This window comes from Crassostrea angulata, chromosome 5, assembly GCF_025612915.1.
Source record: "Crassostrea angulata isolate pt1a10 chromosome 5, ASM2561291v2, whole genome shotgun sequence".
NCBI classification, from domain to species: Eukaryota; Metazoa; Mollusca; class Bivalvia; order Ostreida; family Ostreidae; genus Magallana; species Magallana angulata.
The window spans coordinates 57,454,455-57,467,298 of record NC_069115.1 but is presented as its reverse complement, the minus strand read 5'-3'; the positions used below and the strand labels follow the sequence as shown (position 1 = coordinate 57,467,298).

The window sequence follows — 12,844 nt, the reverse complement described above, 5'->3', positions numbered from 1 at the left end:
TGTTACTATGGTATTGACACCCCGAGGAAACCATTGTCAACCGACTCGAAGCGGAGGTTGAAAATGGGTTTCGAGGGGTGTCTATTTCAACTGTTATCCTCCCAAACAGGCACTATTTATTTTATTATACTGAATGTCTTAATTTTAGAGACTATTTTTACTGCTTTTATATAGAAATGAGTGAATTCTATGGTGAACCGTATGCGCATAATTTACGCGCATGTAACAATTCGTTGTGTTACCCGTTGCTAAGTGTGTTGCTAACGCTGAGGGTAATAGAACGGATTATCAACTGCGTCTAAACCAATCAGATTTCAGTATTTAACATGAAAGTATAATAAAACATATTGTCTGATTAAGTCATTATTTACGCTTTTAGTTAGAAATATGAAACATACACGGAACAGCCATATTAACATGTTATTTAGTTCGCTTCAACGACTAAAAGTATAGTGACAGCAACTGTATAGAGAAAACCTTTTTATTAAGGAGTAGATATGATTCAATGATTATTTTTCAAAAGGACATATCAAATTGGTTATGTAAGATTGAAAGTTTTATTTAATCTTACAAAAATAAATATACTCAAAACACATGATTACGTTTATATTTGTGCTCATGGCACATAAGCAAAGATCATTCATAGGAAATTGAACGTCGCACAGTTCCAATGCAAACATAAGGGTAAAAATACACTGAAGGTAAATAAAATGTATAACTCAAACTAACTTTAGCGTTATCAATATCTATTCGTTATCAAAACACAAGTCAGTCAATCACAAATTAAAACAACAAAGGCGGGTAAGAAAGGGTCAGCTGAGAGATAGGAATTATAATGCTTGTTGAGAACACTATAAATACAGAAGTTTTAAAAATAAAAATCGTTAAAACATATATATCATTTTTTGAAAATATTGAAAATCAAAGTAAATTTTTATGTGCATGATCAATTAAGTCTTGCCATTATATCCTACAGCATTTGACCTATAAATCATGAACTATTTTTTTGTACAGGCATCTTTGCTCACCTAAACTTTCTATTAATCTTACTTACAAACGTACGTAAAAGCAAGAGACCCAGGGGCCACATCGCTCACCTGAGCAACAATTGCCTTAACTCTGATCAAATTAACATTACATTATCAAAATTAAAATATCTTGACAATTAAGTACAGTAGATCCGGCTAAAAAAATTAAAATCTGCCAATTTTTATCCACATATTTTTTGGGGGGTAAATACAAAGCCCCTTTTGTTGTTGACCCTGTAAGACGATTTTTCTCTTTTCCTATAAACCCCCCCCCCCCCCCTATTTTGAGGGAATCATGGTTTCATGAAATTTTGCACAACCTGTGCTTTCACACAAGTTACTGCTTTTTGGACTGAAAACTCATCCCACACTGTGGCCCCACCCCTTCCCCCCGGGGACCATGATTTAAACAAATTTGAATCTGTACTATCTGAGGATGCTCCCACCCAAATTTGAGCTTTACTGGCCTTTTAGGCTTTGAGATGAAGATTTTTAAAAGATTTTCACTATCTATTCCTATGTAAAAATCCATTCCCCTATTGTGGCTCCGCCCTACCCCTGCGGACCATAATTTGATCAAACTTGAATCTACACTACCTGACTATGATTCAAACGTTTTTGAGAATAATATTTAAGTACCAGTCCATATTAAATTCAGACAAAAGGTGATACATGTAGGTTCTCAGATTATGATGATATTTCACATACTGGTTTTTTATGGTCCAAATATAGTGTATGTAAAATAAAAATTAAATTCATGAAACGTTACTATGGAAATCAGTTAAAGATAGTTCCCTTAGCAACGGAGCTGAATTTGCTCTATGGTTTTGGTATACTATCACCATTTCAGATGTTAAAATGTAATCTTTAAGAATCAATTTGATTAAACAAAATCTGATATCTTAAAGACATTATATTATATACTATAATCATCTCCAAAATAGATTAAATAGATAAAGGAATTTATTTCTACCGATCCTCAAAAGATAGGTCATTTTCAAATTTTGCTGAATCAGCGTTTTAAGCAGTTTTTAGTCAATTTTAATTTAGTAAAGCAAAAAAAGTCAGATAAATATGCATAGTAAGTATATTCAAAATGAATATATAGGAGATGAAATAATTATATCTACTTTTATTTCCATGGGCTCTTTCTTTTATATGCCCGTTGCTAGGCAACAAAAAATGGTTGTTTTTATACTGAAAATACAAACAAATCCCTCTAAGAACACAAATTTTAGAAGTTTTACTGCATAAATCAGATAAATGTTATAAAAAGATTTTTTTTCCACCAATTATAATATTTGTAGGAAACAAGGTTGTGTTGTGTCCTTGACTCAAGGTCATGTGGACAAGTTCAAGGTCACTTAAATAAAAAGTGTCTGATCCATATATTTCTTTTGGAGTAACATGATGATTAGGAATTTCTATATCACACAAAAACTGTTGATGGCCCGAGGTGTGACAAGACCTTGACTCAAGGTCATTTAGATAAGTTCAAAGTCACTTGAAGAAAAAGTGCATTATTTGTGTCCAGTGAATAGAAACTGGGGGAGTTTTCACTTCATACAATTTGTCAAAGATTGCAAAAGATCTGAATGTGTGTCATCATCTTGACCCAGGGTCATTTAGGCAAGTTCAAGGTCATTTGTTTTAAACTATGCATAATATTTTCTTAGGGAAATGTATCAGTACTATGTCACAATACCTCTAATATCATGATATAATAGAATCGCGAAAATGTGAATTTTGCTAAATTGCCCTTTTTTTCATTTTCTTTAACTACCAGTGGTTTGTCAGACCATTTACTGTCTGTTTTTTGACATTTGAACAATTTGTTTAACTTAGCACACCTGAATAGACCAAAAGGTAATTGATATGCAAGTGATGGTAAGAATGTGATATCTGTTCAATACCTTACATTTGGGCGCTTTCAATCATGAGCCAAATATTAAAATTTTGAACACATCGATCACTAAATCATGCAGAGCAATTGTCTTACCAAGATTTTCAGTTCATTTTTAAATATTTCTTGAAATAATTTGCAATTAAGGAGAAAAACTTATCTAATCCATTAGGCACAGTATTTTTTTTTAATAACCTATGTACATTTTTTGTTTGACATGAATTTAATTATATTATTATACCTGTGATTGAGCTATTTAATCCTATTAAAGAAAATATGAAAAACAAATTAAATTGAGCTTCCATATTTAATTGTTCTTCAGGAGAATTTCAGCAAGTAGGAACTATGAGGATGATATTCATATGAAAATACATGGGGTTCAACATATCAGCATGGTTTTTGGTCAAAGTATCAATTATGTATTAATTTTACATGTACATTGTATTTAAATTACTACCCAGTGGTGTATTGGTCAACCGATGCAATCATTATCAGACAATAATTGTACTTATTATCGTACATAATATCTGAAGAGACTGTTCATGTAGATTATTCGTTAAAAATGGAGTTTTGCTCACCCCTCATCCCATTACACACAATCTTGTACATCAATTCAATTGAAATGATACCATGTTATCATAAAACAAGAATGAATTAACAGGGCTGGATGGTTGAGGTCATTGTAAGATAGTATTCACTGGTACTCTTAAAGGGCAGAGCTCTTTATAAAGATACAAAGAAAATACTGACGTTCACCAGCTTAAATTTAATGATTTTCTTTAGCTTAGCACGTCATATCTAAAAATTAAAGGTTATTAAGAGCTGATGAGTAATGTGTTAACCACCCAGCTTTCTTTTAAAATCTACAGATATTGTCACAATAAAAACACTTTGCATAAGTTATATACATGTATGAATCAAACAATTTCAGTCCTTGTCACAAAATGAGTAATGTTTCTATCTCAGTCAATTATGTCCATCCTACCGAAATTCTGCAGCTGTTTCGGCCTTAGCAATGTTCAAAAGAACTGCATCCAAATCATCATCACTGATATCTGTGGATGATGTTTTTTTCAATGCAGAAAGTCTTGAAAAAAAAGATGAGATTTGACCAACAGCCAGATATTGGTTTGCACTGAATCTTTTTTCTCCATTTTCATTTTTAGCAACTCTCATGTTTTTAGCGACAATTGATGGATGTACCTTTGCTCCACTACTCTCTCCTTGCAAGAATATATCACTAAGATATGATTTCAAGTCATCTGAGAATCTAGCACTTTTTCTCTCTTTTTTCAAAGCCCAACCCATATCAGACTGCACACACACTTGCTCAGTGACCCCTTCTCCGGTTTTAGAGTATTTCAGAGTATCTTCTGATAGTGTACAACATGCATCCATCCATCTCATTTTTATATCATCATAAGATGACCTTGCTTGGAGCTGGTAAGTGTGATTGCCGATTAAGCAATGGTTTTGCATCTCACTGTATCTTGTGAAGATCTGGGTACATCCTGCTTCAGGACAATTAAAAGCATGATCATCTGAAGAATCAACAACATCATTGCTCTCTTTGGGGTTTTGAATGTGCCCAACTGATCCAGATTTCAAAAACAAAATCAGATATAATTTCTAATTTTGCCAGGTCCTATAATTAAAACATGCAGTGGTTAGTCATGTATTTGAAAGATTTCCTTAATGTTTGAATTGCATTAATTAAAACTGTAAGAGTAGTTGAACTGGTTTGACTTCTAAAGCTTGATGTCATAATAAACATTTCAGTGTACTGTAATAAAACAATCTGTGTGCTTAGTGCTGCACATACATTGTTACACTTACATTGTTTTCATGTTCAATAGGCAACTGCTTGCCTATGCCAATATTGAAGGCCCTCCAAGTTGTTAGATGCTTTGGTTCAAACTTGACATTTGAAATCTTGGTTATGCCCTTTATTGGGCACTTGGCTGTAGAAGGAGGACATCCCTGGAGCTTAACATGTGCTGCTTGACATCCAGTTGTTCCTTCATACAGGTCTATGGCAGACTTCATGTTGGCTGCTGTAAGGATGTTATATCCTGATGCAACAACTTTGCTAAACTTCCCTCTCATGTGGGCTATTTTAGCATCACAGTAGGACTTCCCACTTTGGGCCTCACTGTAATCGTAGCGGTCTATGAACACTCCTGAAATGAATTATATATACATATAAATATATATATATATAGTATTCATGGTAAAGAAAGTAAACTTTTGACTGCATGATGCCTTGCTTCAATAAAGTTATCTCTCTCTCTCTCTCTCTCTCTCTTTCTGCCTGTCTTACTCATAAAATTAATTCATCTACAAAGCATTTACTATACTTAATCCATTTGCTGTGTCAGTTATTAGGTTACAAATGCATATATATTTTTAATATATGACTTGGAGGATAAATAAAAATTATTTACCAGTGCGCCTACTGATGCCTGGTATGGCAAGCCATAGATTGCCGCAATGGTAGCACCCGGCATTATCACTCCGAATAAATGCCCTTGTTGTACTGGGAAGTTGCAGTTTCACATGATGAAGTGTGTCTTCCAAAAGACAGGCAACCGCTAACCAGTCTTGACGCACTCCATCCAACATGTGAGCGAATGTTCTATGCTAAAATACAAAAAACTTAACATGAGTTTGTAATGCATTAAAAGATTAAGTAGACCTAAAATTCTTTATATAACAATGTGTATTTTTATGCTGCATGCATGATTTCATAATGCATCACTACATTGTAAGTCATTTTATATTGATTTGCAAATGTACATTGTACTTGACTTTTATTCAGATTGAACTGATTGTGTGTGCATGCTTATTAACCCATTGGCAAGGCTGCTTGGAAAGTAAAAATACAACTTATTGTCAAACAATATCATTTAATCCATCAAAAATTATGAGAGATCCTATAGCCATAGAATTACCACATTAAATTGTTCTCACTAATCTCACCTTTAAATTTGAGTTTTCATCCTTGTAAATGCACACAGACACGTGCCAATTTATGCCCTTCTGGCCATACCAGTCGCTCTGTTTTTCTCTAAATGTAATTGGTAAGAATTTCATGGCCCAGTCCATAATAATAAGAATATCACCAGGCTGGAGATCTTTCAGTGTGTGTGTCCTAGCAGTATCCTGATTGATAGTTCTAATTATGTGGCTTTTCCATTGAAGAATCTTTGTTACCGCTGCATCAATATCCATAAACAATTCTTCTCTGGTGTTGGGGGAAAGATCTGTCAAATTAATCATTATTTTAAAATCAAACTCAATCGAAAAAAATTCAATATTTTTAGTATACACTCAGTGCCATGTTTCACTTTCAAATCTTATCAAATTGATAAGAATTATTCATTAATAGCAAATTACCTGCGAGATTGCTCAGGATTTCCTTCAAATTTAAAACTGCTTTTGGAAGTAATTGGCAGCGGTCACAACCAACATCATGTTGGTGGTCAGTACATGCTTGCTGGAACTGAATGTCAAGCGGATCACTTAGAGCATGGTTAATGCAATGATCACTGCAGTGGTCAGTCTGCATTGAAAGAGAAAAAATAATTGATTTAAATTAAATTACCTCAGTAAAGCAAGTCCATTATGAATAACAAAAATGGATCAAATCTGATATTATATTTTATTTAAAAAACTCCCATTTAAACTTGCCACTCAATTTTACATTGATAAAGTGTAACAGTCATATTGAATATGACAGCAATAAAACATTTATTTTAATACATTGCAATTAAATACCTGTTTCAAATGCATTTTAAAATCTGTTTTCATATAAATTCTACTGGATGCCAAGGATTCTTTGCATTCCTTCAGTTCCATTAGCAATAATCCATCTGTTATGTACTTTTCCACATCTACAATACAGTACATAATGAAGTCATAATACATGTTGTAATGTAATTATATTACCGACAACCACCGTAAGAGTAGAGGATATGAATGTCTTTACAGTTTGAAACACGCTTTTGGTTATGAGAATTTGTTACAGATACATGTGCATTTAGCATTCCCTTGATTGGTGACATTTCCATCACATACCGTAAGTGTAAAAAGTCAATATCAAAGAACTATGGTATAAATTCTACAGGGAGCTGAGGAGAATTTAGCAATTTAATCTATATACACGTATTGTCTTTCATGAAAAATAAACTTTACAAACCTGCAACTACTGATAGAAGCACATCATATGAGCTCTCTCCATCTGCTGTTATATTGTCCAGACCCTTCAGATTTGTGCGCCTTGAAGCGGGACAAACTCGAAGAATATGGAACAATGTAGACCTAGACAGAGGAATAAACTCTGTCTCCTCACAATATGCCAGATAGAGTTTGATCAGAGTTGAGTGCCAGACTGTTCTGACCACCTCTGGAATGGACACAATGCTGCCATCCTCTAGTCTCATCTCTTTAGTACCAACGGAGGAAACCTGTTTAATATAAGTTATATATACTAGTTAGGTCTTGCACTTTTTTGCTCTGCTACACATGTACGGTAATATCAATATTTAATTACACAATTTAAAGTATTATGAGTTCATGCATAAATGAAATTGCAAAAATTACAATTGCACATGTTTTATTGTTTAATTACTGTAAACACAAAGTGAAATCATGAGTGAAACCTTAATTTGCATGACCTGATACAGATTGATCATTACATTGAGGTACATAATTGCAAAGAACTGCATGATACATACAAAACAATTAACCTGATGAAATGCTGGATTGAAGATAAAATCCAGTGCATGGTCCAATTTCATGAGATCAATTTTCTTATGAAATACTGGTTTCTGTTTAGGAACCTCAGCACCTGTAATAAATGGATTAAATGTAATTAACAAAGCTAATTCTCAACATGTTTTTACTCACAAGTAATTTGGGCACAAAATGAAGCAATCAAATTAAGGAATTAAAAAATCTAGAAATATTTATCATTATTCTAGCTAATAATGAATTACACTTATAATGTTCTTAAAGCACACATTGGCATTAATATAACACACACATTCAATACATGTGCAAGTCATAAAGTGATGAAAGTGAATTATTATACCTTCAGAATGTTCAACAGCATGTTTCCTTGCCTCATTTATAGCATGCATTGTGACTGAGGGAATGATCTGCTGAAGCTGTTTTTTTGTATGAGAGCAAGCAATCATGGACAACAGTCGTTTCTTAACAGCCTTGTCTGTGCTTTCAAAGTACAGTTTAACAACAAGTTGATCAAGTTTGCTAGAGCTTGTTTCTTGCTGCTGCTCTGGCTCGTGAATGAGCTTTAACAATTCATTTCCCTGTCCTGGAGCTATACCTAAAATAAAAAAAAAAACTGTAAATATGGAGCACAAATATAATATATGAGAGACAAAGAGAAACAGAGAGACAAATATCGAGTCATTGTAAAATATAGATATACATGTACTACTACTAGTATGGATTTTATATATAAATGAATACAATTTTTGAGAGAAAGAAAAAGAGACAAAGAAAGACAGATCTAAAGTCACCATAAGATAGAGAGATACTACTACTATTTCAGAGAGAGAGAGAGAGAGAGAGAGAGAGAGAATGAATCTTGATTCACAGAGAGATAGGATATTATATGAATCAGTTAAAATAAATATGAGAGAGAGAATCTTGATTCACAGAGATATTATATAAATCAGTTCAAAGTTAAAATATATGAGAGAGAGAGAGAGAGTGAGAGAGAGAGAGAGAGAGAGAGAGAGTGTCTGAGCCAATAAGAGAAAGACAAACAGTATGAGTCAATGAGAGAGAGAGATAGTCCTATTAGAGTCTGCAAGAGAGAGAGAGATAGAGAGAGAGAGGGGGGAGAGAGAAAGTCTTAATAGAGCATTATATAACTAACTGTGTTACAAAAAAGAAATAAAACATACTCTCAAGAACTAAATTGACTGCTTCTGTGGCTTTTCTCTTAAGCAATCTTGTAGTGGAGGGCTTAAGGCTGTCCAGCCTCTGATGTACTTTGAATTTAAGTGGGCTCATCTCCCCATGTCCAAGCAAAGTTACAGCCTTATTGAAAATATCTAGAGTGTTGTTATTTTCTTCACTCCAAGATGAGGATTGTGATGATGGTTGAGAACCAAAAAGCTGTCAAAATTAAGAAAATCAGTTTTACAACCAAAAATCTAAACTAGAGCTATATTTTTACTACAACTACTGAATAAGTGTAATTTGGTCAACATTGTTAACAAATTTTAAACAGTTGCATACATATATATTAACTTGATTTAAACTAACATCCATTTACCTGGTAGGTTTTATCATAAATATGTTGTTAGTACATGTCAAGTGAATATTGCCCAATAAAAATTAAACAAGTAATTTATGTCGTACATTTTATTCATATGATAAATTATCAGGGTTTTGATAGTAAACGTTAATTAAATGATGAGTTGATTTTGCAATGCTTTATAAGTACACCACGACCAAAGTTGTAATCAGTTCAAGTATAGTCATCACAGATACTTACACCCACTGAATCTTCATCAGAAAATATCTCCAGGTGATCATCAATTTTCCAAATTTCATCTTTTTCTTCCTGTATAAAAATAAAACTTTCAATTAAAATGCACAATTATTTTATCAATCAGGTTCTAATTAAAATCATGAAATACATAATCAAAAATAAGGAAAGCTGATTATCTTTATATGCATATTCTTGATTGTCAGTGATTTAACCAAATTACACATACAGTGATATCGGATAAAATAAATCATCATTGATGATTTTAAAATAAAAATATCCATGTGTACCATATCTACATTAACTTCCTTAGTGTCCTCAATCTTTATTGGTGTCAATACATCTGGATGTGTACACTTTGGTGGTAACTAAAATATAATAATTAACAACTACATGTAAAACTTAATGTATCCAAAGCAATTTAATCTAATTTAACCACATTCAAACTATAAATGAAATAATTGCATATATATATATATATATATATATATATATATATATATATATATATATATATATATATATATATATATATATATATATATCCATTCCTCTTATATTACTGTGTCAACTTTTCATATCTTACTTCATTCTCAATCTTGTTCGAATTTTCCATCTCCTTGTACAATTCAAATCTACATCTCCGACAAATGCCTGGACAGTAAAAGAAGACTTTGAAGTTAATTTAATGGCAAGATTTGCTTATTAAATTAAAGGTTAAAAAAAATTTAAAAAGATATTATAAGTAAATATATTGAGAGCATATTACAGCATTTTCTGAAATAACAACAATATTTACATAACACTATACATCTAATATAATTAATCTTAACACAATCTGCACAAATTAATCTTGAAAGCCCTTCATTTAATTTAGTGAAAACAATTTTTAAAATTAATATTTTATCTTGAACAGTGTTGATAGTTTAAAAAAAATAGACCCCCTGGGGGATTTGATCCTGGTAATATTAAAAGACCATCACTTTTTTTTTTAAAAATTGAGAGTGAATTATCCTGAAACTAACCTGATCCAACAGGCACTAACTCTCCTTTGTGCTCAAGGATGAATCTAGACATTTGTGGTGTCACTGGCCGTTCCATCTTTCCATTGTGAGAATGGTCTGGATATGAACACTTCACACTATGTCTTTTCCATTTTACACCGAGTTTTGCACGATGATTAGGGCATATATTAAAATTATTCAGAACAGGTGAAAATAATCCAATTCTGAGCAGAAGTAAATGTCCCTCAGATGGAATGCTGTCCTGTCCAAGTTTTAAAGACCTAAGATGCCCGCTTACATCTTTTGCACAGTCAGAAATTTGAACAAATTCCCTTTCAGATGGGAAAAACGCTGATAATCCGCATGTGATGTTCGAAAATGCAGAAAAACTGCATTTGTTTTTTTAAATGCATAATTTGGATCACAGTCGTCTGCCATTTTTAATGGACGGAATCTTGTTTCTAATTTAGAAGAGTTCCACAAAGGGAGATAATCTTAAGGATTAAACTCCTATTGTTTAGACAGTTGTAAAAATCTTTTAGTAATAGAGCCCACGGAATTTTAATATGAAATAGATAGTTTATCATTTAAATGAATATATTACACACATATCTTGTTAGCATGTATCTGGTCTTTGTAAAAAATTAAACCCAAAGCTACTATGTATACTATAGAAATAATAGGCATTGCAGAAAAAAGTCAGCATACTTTAAAATGCTCTCTTTACTAAACCACTGAAGCAAATTCCTTGAAATTTTAAACATATCATTTTTTAATAAAGTCCAACCCAAATTACACTGTAAAAGTTTATTTCATGATATACCATGTATCACATTTTTTAAAGTTTGTCTGGTTTTTATATGGACTGGTACTTAAAGATTTACTCTATTACTCTATATATTCCTATTTAAAACTTGACCCCCCCCCCCTTGTGGACCTACCCAACCCCCGGGGACCATGATTTGAACAAATTTGAATCTACACTTCCTGAGGACGTTCCATACAAGTTACAGCTTTTCTGGCCTAAGAGTTTTTGAGAAGAAGATTTATTAGAAATACCAAAAAATTTTCAATAATTCTAAATTATCTCCCCTTTAAAGAGGGCGTGGCCCTTCATTTGAACAAACTTGAATGACCTTTACTCAGTGAAAAGTTTACAACAACGACAACGCCGCCAACGCCAACGCCAACAAAGACAGACAACGGACAAATTTTGATTAGAAAAGCACACTTGAGCTTCAGCTCAGGTGAGCTACAAAGAGGATTTCAAAATGATGCATGCATGTAAACAAAGAAGGGGATTTCATCATTAGATGTACATCCATGACCAAGAGATTCTCTTAGTTAATTGTTCATTTACAAAAACTTAAATTACCTGATAAATATGTTTTTTCTCTTTTATTAATATTGTAAAATTATAAACATTAATATGTAAACAATGGTAAGTGTACATGCAGCATTATCATACACATGATTCTACAAGGAGATGATAAAATGCATATAAATCATTTGATAACATTTTGCCTTTTTGATTCATAAGGAGATAATAATATAGATATAAAGAAAAAACATTATACATTTACGAAATAGATACATCAACACACCGTATCATTGACATTTACATAACCAAGCTTTAAAGGGGCAATGTCACGATTTTGGTCAAAAATTATTTATCTGATTTTAATATTTGCAATGCTTCATTAAGGCATTTTAATAGGCAACCATAATTTGAGTGTCATTCGTTGAGATATAAGCGAGAGTTACAGAGCTTGAAAAACAAAGCGTTTTTTACATTTTGAATGTTGAAGTAAAAATTCCAGTTTTAGACCTGAAATGAATGTGTTAAACATTAGGAACTGTTTATTCATGCTTAAAATGAATAAAAAGATATACAAATCAGCTTGAAAAGGACTTTTACTGATATATTGAACATAATTATTTAAACAAAAACAGGACACGGGCCTTGTTTACACGACAAAGAATTGTGAGCCCTGTATCTTGCTTATAACTCTACGAATAACTCTCAAATTTCATTTGATAATTAGAAATGCATTCCTAAAGTATTGTAAATAATAAAAACAGAAAAATTGAATTTGATCAAAATCGTGAACATGCCCTTTTAAGCCTACTATAATGATATAAATTTCACTCTTTGCTTAGTTAGAGTAATCAAACTGTGTCTCAGGACAGGCATTTGCCACAGTTAAAATGCCTCCGCAATACCCGTAATGTAGCAAAAAAATTCAGAATCGCTCCGAAACGATTTTGGAAAAAACCAATGAAGCTGCATTGAAAATAATAGTTAAATTTTTCATAACAAAACAATTTGAGGCAGTAAATACCTTTCATCTAAAAATTTAATTCATTTGAATGAAGAATTCAAAAC

The 12,844-nt window shown here is 32.3% G+C and overlaps 2 protein-coding genes and 1 pseudogene across 2 annotated transcripts in view; all 3 read right to left on the bottom strand.

Moving 5' to 3' along the window:
* The window catches only part of LOC128184816 (alcohol dehydrogenase [acceptor]-like), a 76,152-nt gene that overhangs the window by 22,307 nt on the left and 41,001 nt on the right, over positions 1-12,844 (bottom strand). The gene's annotated exons all lie outside the window — the stretch shown is intronic.
* LOC128185526 (uncharacterized) lies at positions 4,392-7,373 on the bottom strand. Its single transcript, XM_052855104.1, has 7 exons — positions 7,130-7,373; positions 6,709-6,824; positions 6,328-6,493; positions 5,911-6,194; positions 5,376-5,571; positions 4,768-5,111; positions 4,392-4,523 (listed from the first exon to the last, which is right to left on the bottom strand). The coding sequence occupies exons 1-7, from the start codon at positions 7,371-7,373 to the stop codon at positions 4,392-4,394; spliced, it is 1,482 nt and encodes a 493-aa protein (XP_052711064.1).
* LOC128184822 (uncharacterized) lies at positions 8,060-10,855 on the bottom strand (annotated as a pseudogene).